This window comes from Styela clava, chromosome 1 (assembly GCF_964204865.1).
Source record: "Styela clava chromosome 1, kaStyClav1.hap1.2, whole genome shotgun sequence".
Lineage (NCBI taxonomy): Eukaryota > Metazoa > Chordata > Ascidiacea > Stolidobranchia > Styelidae > Styela > Styela clava.
Window position 1 is genome coordinate 21,624,233 of NC_135250.1, and position 22,757 is coordinate 21,646,989.

Genomic DNA, 22,757 nt, shown 5'->3' on the forward strand with positions numbered 1-22,757 from the left:
AGCACATAACAAAAAGCAACTAGGCGCCCAGTTTCAAATCATACAGTGGAATTGGGGTCCTTATTAACGGCACATGGACTTTTGGCATGGGTATAAATTCTGACTGTTTGTCGTCAAGTCACGAGTGTCATTTAGTCCGTCGACATCGATAAACTAAATTCCGAAATTCAAAATATATGATAGCAATTGTAAAATATTTTATATTATAAAATAGTAAAGTAAAAAAACATCCTCGACGGTTATAGGTAGGCCTTCTTTTTGTCGGTGCTGATTGATATCCTTTCATTTTGGCTTTGACTTATTGCGTCGACGATTACGATTAGCCACGAAATAAAATATTTGTAAAATGCTTTTAATTTGAACGTAGGACGGCGGCGCTAGAATATGTGGGTGATATTCGATATTCTTTTAATAACGATATTCTTTTAATAACGACGAATAACGATATTCGAAGGTCGCGATATTCATATTAAGTTCAAATTGGACATCCGGGCTTATGAGTTTTCTAATTGAACACCGAGATTACTAGCGTTACTGTACAATGTATTTTAATCAGTTGCAGCAAACACCAAAGATTAATTTCATATTATGTGATATATCTTTTTTTTCGATCTGAAATAATGTGTACTATGAACAACGCTCAAAGACCATTGTTTTAACCCGTCTGTCCTACACAGCACACCTAACTAAGTAATAATTACATAGTATCGGTAATATCGGCCTTTTTGTAGTATCGGCATATCGGTATCGGCGACAAAAGTGGTATCGGTACATCTCTACTTTGTATGTGAACGGACGCATTATTTTTTCACGACGGCCGCAGGTCGCACATAACTATCCCCACATGGGATTGGAACCTGTAAACCATCAGGTTAATCAGAGATGCGGTGGCGAGCGTATTCCTAGATGGCGGATTCAATTGAATTCTGGTTATTTTTCACATGACCACTGACATTAAACTTGAGCTGTCTATTCAACTTTTCACACTTACTAATAGAGTACCATAGATTAGTTGCTAACTAGGGAAACAATACCTTATGGCAATTGATGATTAATTTCTTTCATAAGTCAAGTGGACACGCGAGAATGCCCATGGCCCTAGGCCTACCAATAACGACAGTTTGTCATATGCTTTCCATTAAAATGACGGAGCTTATGAATATTTAAAGAAATTGATAACAGCACATTATCACTTACCACCAACGAAGTGCTGTCCGCAAACACAAGCGAACACCAAGCAGTCCTGCTAATAGATGATATCCGCTATCGACGTTCCGGATCTTTTGGTAACTTATGGAATATAACTGAAGATCTATTTCGTTGTCCATACTTACAGCCAAACGGCACAATACAAACAAAAAATACATTTCAACAGCCACACAAAACGGAAACGAAAAATGCGACTTGCAACTGACAGAAGCGAGCGGCTTGGTCTGGACTCTGGAGCTGGGCGTTTCTGTGTTTTTGCCATTCAAAATGGCGGATTAAACAAAGTCATAAAACGTGCAAGTCATCTATAAGCGGGGCTCCATCTCCCAACAATATAAGCTACACAAGAGAAATCAATATGTTAGAAAAAGCATTTTAGAAACATTTATGAACTGCGCATTTACCATTTAACGTCGATGTTTCTTAGAATCTTAAATAATCAGGGTGATTATCAATAGTAAAAGATGTTGAACTTTGTTAAATTACAATTTAACAACGATGTTAATCAGAAAAGTAAATCAGATGGGTAAGTTGCAGACGGTCAGGCACGAAACAAGGGTCTCTCCGACTTCTTAATGACGCAATAAAACACATCGCTCAATCAGCGTCAGCGATCAGCTGGGCGCCCTAGCGGAATTTACACGTTAGCGTCGTCGTTTTGCCCTTGTTTTGCATATTTTAGTGCATCAGTGGCGTTTTGATAAACATGGTCCACGATTTGCTCTTTTTATATCTGTTGTAGACACTGTGTGACCTATGATGTAATTATACCTTATCGTTTTACAGTAGAATACTAAATACAGGAATAATAAGTTCATTAGTTACCGTAGTTATTTAGAATTGATCAACTTGCAGACTTGCAGTTCCTTTTTTATCGTTGCCGCAAGTTAACGACTTGCTTTTCCAGCGCTTCTAAGCAATTTTGAATTGCTATTTCGGAGTATAAATATGAAAGATCCATACGAAAAAGGCGTATCGTATGAAGACAGCAAGAAAACAGATGCACCTGAAGCTGGAAGTCAGCCCCAAGGTGGAATACTATGGAGACTTGGTTCTGGTTTATATAACACAACGACGGGAGCAGTCGGTGCTGGATTGAATCTGGGATGTGGTGCTGTTAAATATGTTGCACAAACTTCATATGGAGTAGTATCAAAAACTGCTGAAGTTGGTGTGAATGCAACAAAAGCAGTTGCATCTGGAGGGTATAATGGCGTGTCTGCTGTAACTAGCAAACTTCCAGTACCTTCATTTAGCAAACAGAAGGATAAAAAAGAATAACAATTTGTAGTGGAAAGGAGCCAAAAACTTTCAGGCTAACAAGAGCAAAAACTCTAACTAGTTGATGAATCTTGTTTGAGACTTGGGGGAAGAGAATACAATACTTGTTTCACATATTTGGCAAGTTTTCTCCATTCCAAAATTTAGGGTGCTAAAAAGGCACATCTACCGTTTATAATATTCAAACCAATACCATTTTAAAGTATGTTGATAACAAAATAGATGGAAAGTATGAGGTTTATCTGTTACAGTATTGTCAATAATTTTGCGTTGTTTTTAGTGTATCAGTCATTGTTGTATGGTCCATACGATTAGATTTATCGTGAAGTCAATATATCTTGTTTTTTAATATTTCTTAGCTATCTTCTTTGGGTATGTGATACTATATATTGCAATAGTCGCTTATCTTCTTCCACAAAATATTATCATGCCAATCATTAAAACTAGTATTTAGAAAAAATTTAGATATTCAAATAAAATGTGCCTTATTCAATAATCGGTTGTCTTACCATTATCAGACACAAATTGGGCCTGGAAATAATACTAAAATTGTATTAATTTGTAAGTACTTTTCTAGTAAAAGTTATTCTTTTTCAAATATTAACACCTGAATATTATTTTATTTTCTGTCTTTACTTATTTTTTTTCAAAGTATTGAATAATCTGGTGGTGAAGTGGGTTTAATAGGTGTAGGTGGAATTTTATTGAAATATATATTATTTGGGATATTGTGCAAGAGTTTGGGTGATGCTTGCCATTTTGCCTTCGATAGTATTCTTCTGGTAATTCACCAAAAAATAGCGACTGTCTGAAAACTGGATTAGCTCCCATGCATTTGGCTGGGTACTGTACATATAGATATTAGGATACAGATGTCATCTTTTCCTATTTTGTACATGTTCATTTTCCAAATCTTCAATATTTATGCCCGTATGCTTTTTCAAATTGTGTAAAAACGTGCTATTCATTCAGTCTATTTACATGGCGTGTTGTGATGCATATGTTATATTTGTCGATCTCATCTTTACTGCACCATTATTTAGTTATTTGTTGTCAAATAATCTAGAAACTGTTTTAGTGTCTTCAAATAGTAAAGCTAGTTAGCACATATGTATCGCCCTTTATTAATCTAATAGCAAAGATGGCAAAGATGTTTTAGATAGATGTAATGGTTTAAAAACTGTAGCTTTGATCGCTTGTATAATTTAATAGATGGTTACATTTTGAAAATTGGTGCTCAACTGAAAAATTATCACCACTGTGATACACAGAAAAATATTTTGGTCAATTAAAGTTTTCAACCAAATCTATAGATATCAACTTTGTCCTCTTGTTTTGTTTTATACAACAGTAATTTACTGCAAACTCATTACTTACTCTCAGTTATCTGACCATGAAAAATATACCACATGTGTAGTATCTCGGATCTAATTTAAATGAATTGAAAGATGTGCATTAAATTTTTTAGTAGCACGAAATACTTTTTACTTAATTTACATGAACACGTTTTACTACTCATCTTTAACATTCATTATCATACTAAGAATTTCTTGGAACTTGTCTTGTTATTATACATATTATATCTATTATAGTACTGTGTTGTGATGTAGTCCCAATTAATAATACTCCTTGCTACTAATTACTGCCCTAGGTTTGATTTATCTTTGTTCGATGGGATAAAATTCCACCAATAAAAATTTTTCCACTTTCCTGCTTTAAAAGTTCAGAGGATATTTTTTTTGCTTGTGCTGAATTCCAGATGGAATTTACACAAGCGATGTCACAAAACTAAAAATTTATGATCGTAGTTTTCAATTTTTTTGTTTGATAGAAAACTAAATCTAAATCATTCATTCAGAATATGTTAGGATCGCCTACTAGAGTATTCTCGAAAAATAGTTTAATATTTCATGATTTACTTACAATATGTGATTTGATTTTAAAATGTTGAATGGAATTGATCAATATAATGTGATTTGGGTTGGGTCACGAGGAAAGCAGTTAAATGCAATCATTGGTTGTAATCAAGAAAAATACTACTGCAATATCAACCGTGAAAACTAAGTCAACTTTGCAAACTACAAGTTAGTTTTGAATTGAGAATTAATTTAACAAACTAACAAAAAATTATAATACATATATCCTAATAATTCTGCATGTCATTTTAGTAAGTCATTGTTAATTAACCTATTTTACCCGTAATAAGTAAGGCATCTCAGTATGGTATATGGGTGATGATAGATTCGTAGTATTGGAAATTTGATTTGTATGCACATTGCATTACTAATAATGTATTTTTGTGTGTGGATATCCTGGCCTAAAATAATTTGCTCACTGCTGCTCAATGCTGCTCAAGCTGGAGTTGAATTTTCAAACTGCCTGGAGTCTTAAATGTAATTTCAAATTCTGAAGAACAATCGTGATAATAAAGTAAAAATTTTTTTCAGAAAATCACAAATCCACAAGCGTTTTTAACTACCCATTTACCTATTCTTTCAAAATTTTGTCTCGAAGTCTGGAGTCTTGAGTAAAATTCTTGTCGAGTTTTCCTAACTCCCTGAATACAATATGTGTTGTGTTGATGGTTTTGCTTTCATGCAATATTGTGCAATTATAAAATACACAAAAATAAAAATATTAGTTCTTATCCAGCTATCAATCACATTTTTCAATGTTTATATATATATTATATTGCTCTGTCAATGACAATTCTTGTTTGTTCTATATTTGTCTGATAGTAGGGTTGTTGGTGATTTATACTTGCCAACACATAGCCAAGCAGATTTTTGACTTGTTCAATGTATTTCAATACTTCAATTTATTGTATTGTAAAATATGTAAAAAAATACTAACTTTCTATTTATATCATACCCGATCAAGTCAAATCAGAGATGAATCAGATTTAAATTTCTGTTTTTCTGGGATTGATATTATGCTTGTTCGTGCGTGATACGATATATATAAGCTTTGTAATAGTAGTATTCAAAAAATGTGCTGTTCGCCATATAAGTAGCAATTTAATGTGTTTAATGTTGTAAAGGGAGCTTAGCTTCATGTGTTTTCTTTTTTCAGTCGAAAGGTAATTGTTAGCAATAAAGTAACTGTGAAATTTGATGACAGCTTGTGGAAAATTCCATGTAGAACGGAACTACCAGATATCTGAGGAGTGACTTATTTCAGACCATATTTCCGTTAAATATCCGAAAGAAAAGTAATATTCCGTCACATGTGAATTTATTGCTATTCAAAGGAGATTAACTTCTGGTAAGTATTATAAAAACGTGAAGGGCTTACACTTAGAAATACATTCTACCTCTGTAGTCTTGAGTCAAAATCTATCTTAATCAAGAGTTGGAACCAGACAACCTGGAGTTCGACTTAATTGTAAATTTAATCCGGCTACACACTCCTGATTCTTGCAATACTGTGTAGTGATTTCATCTTATGGTGGAATAGGGAGAGAGATGTATTTTGGTTATGTGTTGTTTTATCCCATACACAATACCAAAAACGAGCTTGACGTTTTCAAATAGTTTATTATTTGTTTAATTTTGATTTACAACCATTGTCTGTCACAAACATATTTACATAGTAGATACTGCTACTAGACGAGATGATGATTTTTGAAGGATTGGAATTAGGTTTAAAAATTGATGTCTTCTTTTTGCATTATAGTATATTTACGGTAATTCTATTTTGATAGAATCTAGAATTATTTATTTTTGAATTTAAAATATTGTACCATTGTTAGCTCATTCCAATTTCAATTTTTATTTACCATAATTGATCTTGTTTGGGTATACTGGTTTCAACTTTTGAGTGCCTACCTCCAATTCACCTGGCACTCCATGAATTACGCAATTTCTGAATGGTGTGTTCTCTATTAGGGATGCATAGGGATTTAGTTTAAACCAAATTCAATATTAATAATATTGAAGAAAAATTTTGCCTCTAAATTTGCAATATTACAAGGGAATTTATTCCATATTTTACATAGCATACATTGATTTATGCAGAGTAGCTCAAAATAATTTAATCATAAATCTTTGCAGGCAGAAATCTGCAATTATATATAGAGGTATAGCTATAGCTATTCATCTGCATTCGTCATTTCCATTTAAAGTATCAATGTGAAGTTTTTCAAATTCCCGTTTAACCTAGCCTAGTATTCGGTACAATTTCTGATTCAATGGATTTTTATTATTTATTTTTATTTTGTTTTTATTTATTTTATTATTTTCATTAAATAAAACATAAGACCTCAGAACTTCATCATATTTTGATGGCCTCGGCCCTTTAACGAAACTGCATCACTATCAGTATGAATCATATTTCTTTGGCGAAATTACGATGATATTTTTATTTTTAGCATTTGCTTAAGAAGATATACTCAACCTCGGTCGCAGTGATCAGAGCTGGATTTCAACAGCTTGAAAAAAGAAAAGAAAGATTCCTTCAGATTCTTCTGGTCAGAGAACCCGCAAATAAAAATCTGGAATGGACTGGCTGATGGGGTAAGTTTACAGATTTGGAAATATTTTACGTTACATAGGCTATCGAGCTGCACATTGGAATTTTTTCGACTGCAAACCGTCCAATCTTTATGTGAAGTTTATAACCACACAACTGCAGCGATCATGGATTGTTGTTGTTACGCTTTTCTGTATTCAACAATATTTAAATTTCTTGATGATTGTCTTTATAGACAACATATTGCTTTGGCGTAATGGCGTAAACAGCGAAAATAAAAAGTGAGTCGAGCAGATATGAGGTGGTCTGGGGCAGGAGTTTTTCGGATTTTGATTATTACCAATAGGGATTTAGAGTCCATAGGGTCTTCCCACAGGAAAAAGTATTGTACAAAAAATAGTATAATTTTGAATAACATGGAAAGAAGTATTTTTCAACCCCTCTCACTTTTTTTATGATATTTTAGTATCTTTTGCATTTAAAAATATTATCCTTTGTACAAACAACTAAGATTGTACTAAGGTTTATCAGTATTGAACTTCAGGTTACCTTATCTATGTATATTTATTGAACATTTTGTAGTGTTTGCACACGCATGCAAGAAACAAAATAAATAGAGTTCATGCATGTTCAATGATCTTGCTACAATAGCGTATATTAACGCCAGTAGGTAATTATAAATTAGCATACCAAATGTGGTAGATTACGGGAAATTATATAAAGTCCATGGGTTTGTTTGCATTTGATTACTTGATCACAGGCATTACAAGGTGATGGTGATAATGTATGCACATTGCACAAACATAAAAAGTATTGTTTGAATACCCTTTAATAGCTTCACACAATCATTGCAATTTAACTCTTGCAATTTTACATATAGAATTACAAATGATTTTTTTAGTTTATTCAAAGTGGGTTGTTTTCCACTTGTCACACATTTTTTTCATTTGTATTATACCTGTATCACACTTGGTTTTAATATAGTGGTAAAGACAATTTTGGTACAATGCAGAAGAGCGTTTTAGTGCTCCTATCCATGTTTTATTAAGCATACATTCCTTCAGGTATGCTTTATGCTGCCACTTTCTTGAGATTAATTCCCCAATTAAATATCTAATATTTAGGCACATTTACAACACATTTCAAATGATTTTTACAAAAAATGAGTTGGTTATTTCATGTGAATTATTTTAATATAGCTCCATACAATTTGTAATACTATTTTAACCCAAGTTGGTAAAAAGAGACCTAGCAGACAAAGAATTAATAAATCTATTAGACTGTAAATAGGCGTTTTATTACAGACTATTTAATAGATGTCTGCCTATAAGGATGTAGTGATATCATCACCATGTTGTTGAGATTGGGCTACAAAATATTATCTTCCATACCTGACTGAATAAGTGACCTGAAGGGAATTACAGTAGAACCTCCACTAATGAAAGACCTCGAATACAAAAAAACAACTTACCAAACTTCTTTTCAAAGTAAAAAATTGCTTCGCATAACGAAAGATCGAAGAACGATCACTCCTAAATACGCTAAAGGCCAAAAACCGAGAATTTAAAAAGCGTACTGCTGGCTGTTTAAGTGCCATTTACGGTAATTTGAATTTACTGTGTGTGTGCATATTCATACATTACGTTCTATCGCACCTGTCAACTGCTTGCTGCCTCCTTCGACCGCCTTCCTCCCACTCACCGTACTTTTCGCTCAGCCTAGCCTAGTCGGCCAATGCCAAAGGTAAACAAACATACCACTCGTTTTTTTTATTCGTTATTTCTTTATTCTTCTTTCTATGTGTACTTTTTCTATTTATTATGCAGTAATCTAATCCAAAATGTATTTGTTACAGGTTTTAACCATTATGTGGGGCTTAGAACGGATTAAAGCATTTACAGGGTAAAATGCGTTCCTAATCATGAAATTTTCTGCTTACAAAACGGCTTCCGGACCGAATTCATTTCGTTGTAGATTTTTTACGGTACGGGTGTTTTTAAATGATAGAAATACATGTAAGGGCTTACGCCATGACTATAGCATGGATTATAATTTAACAATTGCATTTGAATGGTTCACTTGTGATATTCCAGTTAACAATCAGATTTGAAAGAACAGGAAGAAAAGTGACACATTTTCAGTTTCATGAATCATGCCGAATGTGTTATTCATTGTCAATGTGTGAATTGCAACTGCAGCAGACTGCATTATATTATGATGTCATACTTTATATAGCTTTATATGTAACAATGAGATGGCTTTTTTTGATATTCTGGTTAATCATCCTTTGTGCAATATATACATGGCGTTAAATGAAAATTTTTTTGATGAGTTGTAAAAGGATTATGTATATGACATCCTGAAATTGAATGAGGTGAAGTAAGCCCTGATCAATAATCTGTTAGTTGGGGAGCAAATTTCAGTGGCTTGAAACATGTCAATGAAAGTTGGAGCTCATGCCCATGGCCGCCGATATTTTTTAGTCTTAAAACTCGGTTGGTTGTGAGTTCCATCCAGTTCACTGCCAGTGTAGTGTACCTACCATGAAGAAAATTTGGTACTCTCGAAGTATGCGCTCCCAGATGTCACACAACCTGAATCCTAACCTGGTACATAATCTTCAGAGTTAAGATTGTGCGCCATCTTGGTGCGCATATTTCAGGAGGTCCGAAAATTTAGTGCCAAATTTTTTTTTCAAGAACTCCAGTTTATGGAATTCACTACCTCTGAACTGTTTTCCTGATCGTATTGACATGAACTGCTTTGAGTCTCATGTCAATCTGATTTAAAGTCCCAGTTGCTCTTGACACTTCGGTGGTTGACTGTAACTTCACTCAGAGATCAATCTCCTATATTTCTGAGTGAGTACGTGTGACCTTGCTTTGAGAAAATTTCCTTATAAAAAAATTTCCTTGGGAAAAACTTCAATAAATAGACCTTTCTCATTTGTGATATGATATACAGTACAGCGGATGATGTTGTCGCTTTAATATCTTTCTGCAACATTTCTTATCCATTCATAAGCACTTTTCCATGGTATGAACATGAATACCAAAAAGTGGTTCACAACGTTCATCATACAATTTGTCGATAAACACATTATAGTTCTTTGTTGTGTCTGCCAATTGTTTTCAATTTGTACCTGCAATACTGGTACAATGTTACTGATATTTTTGGCCATACATTATACAATTGCACTTGTATTAAAACCTGTAGTAAGAATATTTGAATTCTAATGGAAATCTCCCACAAGACTCAATAAAAATGTCATTCCTATTTCATCTTAGGTAATCGCCGTACTTTTACTACAATTATTATTCCACTATTACCTTTCCCATGTAGTGCTTTTGTACCTCACGTTTTATTAAACTTCATTTGAAGTTTTGGCAAATTTCCTGAATTTTTGTCTTGTGTGTTTGTAATTTTTGTATTGCATTTCAAAAGAAGAAAAGTTTCCCATAAATAAGACACTATATAGGTCTCACGCACACGTCCAGTGGAAATAGCCCATCAATTGCTACTGCCGCCAGATGGTGATCATGAGGCACTGTTTTATGGGATTATTATATCGTTTCGCTCTACGTCAGGGGTTCTCAAACTTTTTGTGTTGCGGAGCCCTTGAAAAAGTTGACTGTTATTCACGGAGCCCCAAAATAAATGTTAAAATAGTTACTTTCCGAATAATATTCCTGAGTAAGTTAAAAGTACTGTACTTATTTTAAATGCTAGACCTCTTTTAATAGGGTTAATACAAGTCATAAATGAATCTAAATGTCAAAGATAAATTATATATACTAAAGCTGTAAATTTGACACTTGACAAACATGTTAATAAATTAGGGGTCGGATCTTTTTCCTTTAGACATTTTTAAATGGCCGCTAATAACATACTCGATTGCATTTTGTTACGATCGCCGATTGTTTTCGTCAGCATGGCGGTGTTTATTCTCCCTAAATCATAAATTTCCCTCGACAACAATACATGTATTGGTCCACAATGACGACGAGTATTGCTTTTTTGGTCTCGTGGGGAATTATGAGTTTAATGTGAAAAACACGTTAGCATATCATAGTCATGGAGACGAAATGCTAAAAATAATAAAAAATAAAAAGGTAAATCCGCAACTCAAATTTCTTGATTAGAAAGCGCATTCTGAAATATTAAAACTAAACCTTAAAATGGAAGATAACACTATAAGTTTTGTTTCAGCAGACTCACGTCAGATTAAAAACGCTTTCATAGACATTGTAAATCACAAAATTTGGTGTTATGTTGGGTTTTCTTCGGCTATTCGTCGTAGTAACTGCGAAACCGAAACACAGTCAATTGTGTGCGCGATGTTCCTATTTTTCCATTCAGAAACTACCGACGAAGCCGCATGCAATGAAATAAATTTTAATCTTTCGTTTTTCTCCCGACCTTATGATTTTTCAAACGGCGATATCTTGCTCGTGAGTGCGAAAAAACAAAATCAAGCTTGACAAATCCCAAGATCACAAAAATACGATTGCAATTTGTATAGTTTATGTATTAGCCAATTCAGTATTTTGAAAAGTAATCGAATAGCTCGCGGAGCCCCTGGTTTTTTTTCACGGAGCCCTGGGTCTCCGTACGGAGCACTTTGAGAACCTATGCTCTACGTTCACGATAGCCATTGCAGGTTTTGATTGAATAATTCAATATGTTATTTTCCGATATTAATTTTAATTCTGGATCTTTTAACAGTGATAATGTGTCGATCATAGCCTCATTTGAACGCTACTAAAAGTCACTAAAATATCCTTGCGATATCCCAGCTAATTTGTTTGGGACTGCATGAAGATTTTATTATGAAAATGAAGTTTCTTTCGACTTCTTAATCAACATAACAGACGATGAAATAAATTCAACATTACAACGGATTCTGGCATCTACACATCGAAAAAAAGAATTGTCGCGCTACCACTCGTGTGGTCCATTACTAACTAGCTCAAGTTGTACTGTGATATATCGTTACCACTTATCTCATTTATATAGATTTTCTATGCCTTGTTGGCGCCAAGCGAGGACATTTTAAAATAACTTGTCGCAGTCATACGGTATACCCAAGATGTTCAATTCGCAAGCTTTATTCAAAATAGGAAAACGCATATTTTTGATGTTTAAACGACATAAACTTTATAGACAGCATTTGCTCTTTTACCTTGAAACCCTCGATTTATATTGTAAAGTGTACATATTGCAACTCGTAGTTTTGTTTCGTGCAAAACAAAAATAAAAACGCGACTTTCGTCCAAATTTTTATCCTATATCTAATATAAACTATTCGGTAAAAATTGCAGACTGCGATTAGAATCATGGCAAGCTGATGTTTGAAAAAATTGACATGGCGCTTGATGAGAGTTGAGGAATTTTCGTCCAACTAATTCACCTTTCCATTTATCCAAACATAGCATATGCGTGATATTTATAGCCAAATGAAAGCAATATTCATCGCTATTCATATTTATACTCAGAGCGCTTATGACGTGCGCCGAGTCCATTTACGAAGCTTATTATTGCCATAGGTGCGCTGGGTTTACGATAACATGGGTAAGGCGTAATCTTTCAATTCAAACGAGGCGAAATAACATGTGCGTAAAACAAAGTTTGATTAAATAGTACTGAAGTATTATTTGCCATTATATGTTAAATGCGGACGTGCCTCAGAAAATAAGGAAAATGTTAAAATCGAAACCAGATATACAGATCTTCTTCACATGACAACAGAATGCAGAAATTTTCAATTTTGCTTATATCTCTGCTTACACAATTTGGTTTTGTCACTATTAACTAATCTATTCCGTTCTATATTTCCACATTTAATTATATTTTTATATGTTTCAATATGTATATCGATCGGTACGGTCGTTTGTTTTTATATGCGTGAAATTTTTTGAAATTTCTTTTGCAAATTAATAATCACGAAACACTTTCGCTTTACAATGTTTTCTTTTTCTCCCAATATGTGAGATCGTGTTGTCTTTATATAAGTATGATTCATCCGTGGTCCTACCTTTTTCTCGGCAGATGTGGGGTCTGAATTGCACTATACTTAAACGAAGCGAACGTTTGAAGTTGGGAATAATATGCAAAACAAAACTGATTTCATATTGTTATTCATCTCCAATTTATTTCAAGCCTCTGGATGACTGAGTGATATTCTAATTAATTTTTCTCGTTTCCAGAAATAACCAATCTCAAGGGTACAAATTTTTGTAATTGGTAAACAACTTAGTGTGTTTGTTCGTTGAAGATCAAACATCAATTATGGGTAAAACGTCCCCTAGAGATCGATCCATATGATACACACTTGTGCTGCTTAATACTGTATAAATCGCATTCCATGGCTTTTCTACGAAATAGCTATGTTGTTTTGCATCATTAGGTGTCTTGTCTGTAGCTAGAATACTCGAGAATTTGACATTGATGTCTCGCAACCTTTCGCAAGAATGTTCACTGCATAGCAAACTCAACTTGAATGAACTCGTAACTTGCGCGCACGAAAGGTTTAAAGAATGCCATCCATCTTTTTTCTTACGTCACTCCCTTACCCTCACTGATTATCTCATATTGTTGCTTGTCTAATTTTCTTAATTGAAAAGTCTGAATTTAGTCGCTGAAGATCGCTTTCACTTGGGCCAGCAGCGATAAAAGCTTAACTTTGAAATCAGATCTTCTTGGGGTCATGACTACAAACATGAGGTCGTTTTTCAAACTAGCGAAGTGTTTTTCTCACACTTAATGCATTGCAGTAATAATCTTGATTGTGGCGGGCACGATTTTTCTGCTACTTTGTGGGAAAGAGTCGACGATGCGCATTTGCACAATGATCTTGCAATAAGGTGAACTCAAAAACAAATTATAAATTTCTTAACTACGTCTGCGAAAATGAAAAATATTTAACAATTGAACTTCTGCTTGTGTATGATTGAGAATGTACCCCGAATTTTCATGCGCGAAAGTTATGTTCTGTCCAACATGTATTCCAAATCACCTGGATTCTGTATTTTGTGTCACCCGGTATTGCATATTGTATTTTCAATATCGTAAAATTTACCTCTTTTATGGATTGTATATTATTTAGATAATAACAACAATAATTAATAGTGGAGTGTCCTACAGACGATCCATTTGTCAGAAAACGAATTGCATTTGATGGCACCCGTTCTTTTATTAACTATTTTCAATATCCCAGAGCAGGTTATGTAAACGCAAAGCCTGGCAAGTTACTGTGTTGCTTAAATTGAAGTGACACGTTTTCCCAATTTCTCCATCATACGAGTATATCATATGCCACACCCGAAAAAAACTCCCATTACTGGCTATCCTAATTTTTGTTAGTTTTTTTTTTGCTTTCAGTAGAAACTCATGAATCCTAAATATGTGTCAACCCAATACTAAGAGTTATGTACATTTTCTTACGCCGAGTTATTCATAGTGGAGTGGAATGGGGCGCTGTAAAAGTTTTTTCGCAGTTGTGTTTGTGGCTGTGAACAATAGCAAACACCCAACTATCTTCTGACCGTGTGTGATATTACATTTTTGAATAAGCTTTTGACGTCCATTGAATATGTAGCGCGCATGCTTTCACTTGCGTTTGAGCTGGAGTCGTATTTTAATACTCCGGATTCGAAGTCTGAATTTCCTGAAGTCGAAATTGCAGATTTTTGTAAGTGATAAAAAAGTCATAATTTTCTGCAGAATCTCTCACCTATATATAAAAAAAACTTGAACACGCCAAAGTTTTTGTAATCAGAATTTAATTTCCTAAGATTTCAGAGCTGGAATCGGAGTCGAAATTTTTTACGACTCTGGAATCGCATCCGAATTCGATTGTAATTTTCCTCGAAACCACAGCTCTGATTGTAAGGACTAATAAATAGGAACGTCATAGTTATATCCTCATTACAGTATATATCAAGTCTAGCCCTAGCGGAACTCCAGGGGAACATTCCAGAGGCTCGAGAAACCTCTGTGCGATACTTGTGAGACTTTAAGAAGAATTGTATAAACTATAAATATGAAAGCAAACCTAATACTGACAAAACAAAGTGATCTTTTAAGGCAGGGGTCTCCAACACGCGGCCCGCCAGGCATTTTTTTGCGGCCCGCGGCATTGTTGGGATTTTTCCACAAAAAACTGAAATAGTACGACGTCAACTATTAGTAAGTTTTATCGTATCATTTATCATCAAGAGTCCGGCCTGACAAACTGAAAAAAGTAAAGCAAAACTTCCCTCCGTAATTCCGCTTTACCGCGTTCTGTTGTTATAATTCAATTATAAATACAATAATTTCTTTTCGCATGTTCACTGTGACGAAATGAACGAGTTCCGGTCAGTCTATCGTGTCCGAAGAAAGGTTTGCAAAGCTAATTGCACATTCACGTTGCATACCTGCGATGTTTGGCAGCTCTTATATTATACAGAGCAGTTTTCTCAACTATGAAAATTAGCAAGTCAGCCCTCCGCACACGACTAACGGACGAGAATTTGCATGCTGTCTTAAGACTAGCAAACCAACGTAAAATAAGGCCAAAGATCGAAACCAAATATGCAGCACAAGTAAACGAAAATGTTTCATGTATCGTTTGCTGTTATATTCAAGTGTAATTTCAACATAATACATTCAGATACCCATTTTTGTTTAGTTTGCGGCCCGAGTGGTCAATAAATTTCAAAAAGTGGCCCGCGACATGTTTTGAGTTGGAGACCCCTGTTTTAAGGGTAGCAATTTTAATAATAGTGGCGGTATTTGATTATGTTTAAGCAATATACATACGTTATAATAATATAAACTGTTGAATTTGAATGAAATTTGCTCAAACACCTGGACTGTACTGGCGGAACCCTGGGGTGCTGCGGGATCCTGGTTGATAAACCATCGGTCTATGTCTATGAGAATACATCTTTGTATGGTTTGAAAGTAAAAAAATCGTACAATCAACTACGCGTCTCTGCGTATTATATCGATAGTACATATGCTGGTTAGAACACACATCATACTTGATTCTGTTTGTTATTCGAGAACCCTACGTTCATTAATAAGTAACAAAAGTGTTCATTTATACATTGGAAATTCCCACGAATTGTATAACCCTGTCAAATACAATGGATTCTGTTTGTTGCTGCGTCATTCTTTTGGCGCCTTTTTACTGCGCCCTGAATGATGTAATACTTCATTGTGTTTGATGAAACAGGATTCAATCAGACCTTTTTTATTCTTCTTCGAACACAAACGCTCGGCGAATAATAATTAATCAATTACTTTGTACTATGTCCTAATTGGAAATACGTTCTTTCTGTGGCTTTTTATTTATATATATACCAATATTTGCAGAGGTCCTACGTGGCAATTCAAATTTATTAGTTTAATATTTAATTCATTACCTATCAGCACGCCTGGAACAGGAAATTCAATATGATACAAAGTTCAAATGACTCTTACGAAAACGTTTTATCCATTAGCCCCATACTGTTCTTTTTTTTTTCAATAACTAGATAAATATATCGTCTGTGCATGACTGTATGCATTTCTTTAAAGATCCAATTCCGAAGTTGACTTATCGGGTATAGACAAATATTAAACATTGGGCGTTCCCATATCATTGGTCCAATGTGGAAAATAACGCAGCTGCATAAACCACACGATAGCAAGTTTAATGCGTGAACGGAATCAGGCAGCAAATGTATGACGCTGTTCTGTGCGATTGTGGCATTTCAGTTTTGGGCCCAAGAATTTCTCGTAAGATAAGAATCAGGGTAGTACTGGGCACAATAGGCAGCTTTCCTACGCGTTAGAAAGTGTATTACTTTTATAGCCTCACCGTACTCAAAGTTTTATGTTTCTCTTTTAAATTGATTTAACTGTTAGTTAAGGTGATTCGATTGTTTTCGGGTGTAGTACAAATAGAATTTTCCTGCTCAATCCGCATATCTAAAAAATGTGCTTGGAATTTTTATGGGATAATTTTTTCGCGTTTTGCAATGTATTAAACTTTGTTAAATACAGAAATACGAGTTAATAAGGTCGATTTTATCTAGCAGTGTATGAATATTGCTAGCTACCCAAGCTGAGTTCTAATGACATAAGTTTATCTCACACATTCACCTATTTCGCCGCATGCGTGTCAGGAACTTATTCGGGTCATTGCTTTTTCAGTCAACATCGACTAATTTTTCTGCATTGACCAATTTCGTTCGCCGCATTTTCTAGCGCCGGCACGTATTTCGTTATTGAGTTTTTGATAATTTCAATTCGCTTGGAGGCATTATTTTTGTTCTCGGAACGAAAATTGCAATTTGGGTGAAAAATGCATTTTGCTTTAGATCGAATGTGAGCTTTAGATCGAATCATCATAGTTTTAGACGGCGCAGTCGAGAGAGCGCAAAATGAAAACTTTATCAGTATAAGGATTCCCTGGCTTCGTCGTTATATATAGCTAGCTTTTCTTCCAGAGATTTGACCAAGTGCTTATAGGAGCATGCATCTGTTTTTGCGGGCTAATTCCAGTATTTTGCCACCGATAAAGGAGTTTAATAGGAAAATTAGTCCTTGAATTAGATATAAAATAACTACATTTCAAAATAGCATTCTGTAGTTTTATTCCTCAGCATAATTTGGTAATTTACTTCATTTTGCGATTTTTGTTTATATGTTCGATCTATCATCAGCTGTATCCGAAAAAAAAATTACGGTAAATGTATTCGAAATTTGTTTTATATTATTGGCATCTTATATTCCTTATTAAAATATCATGTAATAATAATACCTAACGAATATTTTTAATATAATCGTGAATTAGACGAATTGTGGGTTTTTATTATTCAAACTATGATTGAATGCCAGCCTGAAGAGCACCTTTGGAATATATTCGCACCTTTGGAATATTTTCAAATAATTTGTTTTCGTGTCTTGACACTGGTGGTCGTATCAATGACCGATTGTGTGTGAATGAAATTTTCAAATCAGTATGGATGCGTATGCAAAATTTTCTTGGACACATAACTGTTATGTATATTATTTGAATGATTTTATGGAAAGGTGCAGGCTCATTTGCAAATATGATCAGATTAGATCTATTTTACTATTTCTCTCACTGTTTGTCGGCAATATCGCCTGATCGGACGTCTTACATTCCAACTTTTAGCCCATGTTGACCTCTTATCTGAAGCAGTAGTAATTTGAAGAATGTCGCTATAATACCACCACACCTATTCTTTGTCGTTTAAAGAAGATCGTTAATGCTCACAGAATCGTGCTGTTTACTTTTAGAAGTGGGACGTATGATACTAAAATTTTCGGTATCAACGAACACCACTGCACCCTGCTAAATTTCACTCAGAAGCTGTTTATTTAGCTTAATATGATAGGTGAATTTAGGAAAGGCGGTGAGAAGCTAGTTTTTTGCAGACGAAACAGGTCTCAAATGCTCATTTGTTGTTTGTTCTCGCGAATCAATGGTGATTATAAAAGTGGCGCGATTTTGAAATTCGTGATTGTTATTTGTGCTGCAGGGGGTATGTACAGGGGAGGGTGGCGATGGAGGATAAAATTGAATTGAAGAAAAGGTCCACATTCCAGCATTTGTGAAAAATATATAAATGCATGTCATCAACATAGGCGTCTAGCTATGATCATGATACAGAAGTCGGGTCTGTGCAAAGTACTCGCCGCAGACCCAACTAATGCTCTGTTAGATATTTTACTCCTTCGACCTGGGTTAGGCAAGTTCGTATGTGGTCTCCTACTTTGACAATTGGGTACATTGTCTACATTCTAGCATCACCTAACTCCAGACTGTCGCGGATTATCTTTCAGACGCCACCGTGAAATCGCCCTGACAGACAGTTTTAGGGATTGCCGTTCAACAGTTCTTCATTCCAATGTACGAATGGTAAACATATATTTCAAGATAAGGATGTCTAATACTGGATAACAGACGAATTCCCTGTCAATTTGAAAACGCGTCTTGAATTGTGAGGTTCCACGGTATCACCATATTAGGTATTACCCATGATAATAATGATTTGTATATAGGACTAAAGCAGTCTAAATGGGAAAGATTCTTCAGGCAGTTCTGATATACCGTATAATGGTATATGGACATGGTGACCCCTAAAGAAGGAACCCAGACAATCCACTGGGGTTAATATATCGCATTGATTCAATATTGCAACATTTTGTTTACGATCAAAGTATCTGAATTTTTCTTACTACTGAGTACTGATGTCTTGTAGATGTAATAAAAGAGCCTTTGCTTGATGTTTTCCTTTGTAACGTGACCAGACAACACGATGTCGAATTTTAAAAATCCGGTATTCGCTTACTCTCGTCCTCGTCCGTAAAAATTGAGTCCATTTTTTTGTTTTACGTTTTTTGACTGCATGGTCATTATGGATTTTACTGACATTGTGACATTTTTGTCAGAAAGGATTATAGAATGCGTTTCGACACTCCCTCCGCGTGTCCAGACATTATAGTATGGTCAGACTGAGAATATTTTAATTGGTTTATATCAAGTTTTTTTCATCATTGAATCATACCGGGTATGATTTATTAAGAATATGGTAAAATTACTAGATTGTCAATGTAATTCAGAACTTGAATTAATAATTATATCGTGTTTTAGCCATAATCGAAATTGAAGATTTGAAATTGCACTTCTATTTTTAGTTTACTAAACCAACCAGATTGTGGATAAAGGTTCGTAACTGGAAAATCCAAGTAATTTGTCGATGTCGATGTCGATATAAGTGTCCGATGCTGTGTCAGTTTCCGTTTAATTCGACGATCACATTTTATTTTAATCATTCTTATTTTCATGTTATATTATTTGTCTTTAGTTTGTAATTTTAATGCATATGAATTTAGAAGAACATTTTGGTTGCTATACTGTAAATGTGAATTTGTGAATTACTTAATTAATATACTTCGATTCCGGTTCTTTTCGTCATCTTTAAACATGAGACTTCGGAAACTTGCTCACTACAACTCAGCTATAAAGTAAGTTGTACTTGTATATAATTTAGTCCTTTCTAATGCTTATGTAGGTTTATTTCTAGAGGAAATATCGTTTGAATTGTGATCGAAAGGTATGCTTTCTAATGCTGTTTCAAACAGTTCATCAGTTTTTCTAATATTGTTTAGTATTATTGTAATACATATTTATGCACACATTATAAACAATTCCAACTGTACAAAAACCAGAATGCAAATTGCGTTCAAAACAAGTTAGGGATCTTTTACAGATTGAACAAATAACGGAGTTTTATGAGTAGAGAGGGAGAAATAATGATATCTAAAATAGGCGTACAGTGTATAGAAAAAGATTAGGTTCCAATACTATATATCAGCGGTTCCAAACGGGGGCCATAGAGCAATTGAAGGGTCGCCACAGTGCTAGGCGCAAAACTAATTTTAACTTTTCTCTTTACAAGAAAGCTCCGTTTTTTTACAGATTCATTGCTCGACAAAGTTATTTCACGTTTTTTTTTTTACTTTGTCGAGTATGAATCGTTTGAACCTAATGGGATTCCGAATCTAACCGACATAAATAACACTATAATACTACTAAAATGACAAACGGGGCCCATGGGTGCTGAAAGCCTCCGGAAAGCGGGCCACGAGCCACAAAAGGTTGGGAACCACTGCTATATATCGTCCTAAGATGTATAATTCATCGCATAACTCACGGACATCGATCGAATGTCCGTTTTAACCATAAATAAACCGGTTTGAGCGTATTATTTATTTTTTTCAAGATTACTTTTGCTTATGGCGACATATGATCATTAAGCCTGCGGAGATTATAATCTCGCTATATTTTGCTCACTACAACAGGCCGTAGCTTCATGGTTATCTTATCATGAAGTCCTTTATTGGATTAGGTAAAATAACTTTGAAGTGCTTTGTGCAACTAATGGTGAGCATATAAAGGTGTATCAAATGAAGTAAAAAAAAACTAATAAACACTGATTAAAATAAAACGAACGTGGTTAAGATCTATTCAGAAATAATTTCATAACAAAATTTTGATTCTTGCGGTTCATAATATGTCACGGCGGTTGTTTGGGAATTTATTTTCTCGCAGTTTTCCGTACTACGCTTTTCTACCCTACCAGTCGCCCCATGATTCCATCAATGGATTTAATTCAGAAAACACAATTGTATAAATCAATCTCATATCTTTTTAACCATGTGTACGGATATTCACTTTCCCTATTATGTTCATAAGCATAAACCTTAAAATATATAAACAAGTCATATAAAGCAATGCATGAGTTGCATACAGCATACACGGTGTGTTATGTCATTTAATGGTGTATGCCTCATTTCAGTGAAGTTAAACTATCACTCGCTACTGCTAAATGACACGACCTTATTTTACTGCCTTTCAGTCGTCAACCACAGGATCCGGTATTTCAACCATACTAATGTATGGAATGAGTAAAAATATGCATAGGTTACCGTTTACTTATACTAATGAACAATGACGCAGGCTATCGCATTATCAGAATAATAGAAATTTAAAAAGCTTAAAAGTTCCAAGTTGAATAAGTTTATTCTCTCACACCATTCAAGTTGTCTTTGCTGTAATAGTATGAAATCTATCAAATAGTTACCTGTTAAATGACATTTGCACTTATATTTGTGTCATTTGAGGCATTCGTTTCACGGATGAGCAGAACGCAACTATTTGTAGGCACGATTCCGATACGCTTCGCGATTATAGCACATGAGATGACAAAATACCGACAGTTTTTACAAAGCAGAAGTTTTACCGGGAGATAATAGAATAGATATCACTGCCGGTTGGTTTTTTCATTCAGGCTGGGGTTGTATATTCGATCTTAGATGTGATCAGTGTGGAGGATACTTGATTTTATTGATACAATCTCGCCTAGGCTGCAGGAAGTTAGTTTTCAGAATCTAATGCAGTTCAGTCTTCTGTCAATAAACTTATTTCTAATCCCATGTACTCCCAAGTTCGAATAAATCACAATGCGCTGTTGTTGAATTTAGAAAGTAGGAATTGGTATTTCCAAATCGGGAAAACGCGACTTGAGCTTACATGCAAACTAACATTGGGTTGGGACCTCTGTATATTGCATTACCTTACAATTTTAAAGACATGTGATCACTATATGTTGACGTGACGGCACGAGATTTAGAGTTCCGACATCACGCGTGATTTCCATTATTTGTAGTTATCAGGACTTTGGAGTCGGTCACATTGCTGTAGTCGTATTTTGAAACTTTCCGGAGTCGAGGGTTGGGGAATCAAATATCTGAATTATCTTAAGAGTCCGAGTCAGGATTGCAGACTTCCAATGGTTATAAAAATGGTCAAAGCTTCCTTCCAAAACTCAAAAGGGGTCGGAATCTAAATTTTTTACAACCCGGAGTCTGTCTCGATTGGTGACTTACTCCAACAACTCCGCAGCTGTGGAAGTTCTAATTTCAAATCTGCGGTATCCGATGAAAGTATGCATCGATATAAAATCAACTTTTATAAATCATACTTTTCTTAGATCTCCCCCAATGCGCATTTGCAGGTGTAAAGCAATATTATTGGGCTTTTGAAATATCTCCCTGAAATACTATTACGTCAACCATTTTGAAGCCATGTGTGCCACTATACTCATATAGATTGATTAAACATTCCTATAATTGAAATGATATTAATTTATAGGCATTCTCTGACCAAAAAAACGCAAAATTGTTTCTCCATCGCGTTATTAAGTCATCCATCATTGTATTATTGGAATTTCTTG

At 34.6% G+C, this 22,757-nt stretch overlaps 2 protein-coding genes across 3 annotated transcripts in view; both read left to right on the plus strand.

Moving 5' to 3' along the window:
* The first annotated feature begins 1,975 nt into the window (after positions 1-1,975).
* On the plus strand, positions 1,976-5,562 carry LOC120325537 (uncharacterized). Its single transcript, XM_078111719.1, has one exon. It carries the CDS (start codon positions 2,158-2,160, stop codon positions 2,488-2,490), a length of 333 nt encoding a protein of 110 aa, XP_077967845.1. The 5' UTR covers positions 1,976-2,157; the 3' UTR covers positions 2,491-5,562.
* A 26-nt stretch (positions 5,563-5,588) lies between these two features.
* The window catches only part of LOC120343552 (MOB kinase activator 2-like), a 45,685-nt gene continuing 28,516 nt past the window's right edge, over positions 5,589-22,757 (plus strand). The window contains exons 1-2 of one of the 2 annotated variants that reach the window (XM_078111717.1): positions 5,589-5,754; positions 6,940-7,004. In XM_078111717.1, the coding sequence (XP_077967843.1) occupies positions 6,988-7,004 (17 nt within the window). In that variant the 5' untranslated portion in view covers positions 5,589-5,754; positions 6,940-6,987. Of the gene's footprint in view, positions 5,755-6,859; positions 7,005-22,757 lie in introns of both variants that reach the window. The other variant, XM_039412778.2, reaches the window with a different exon arrangement.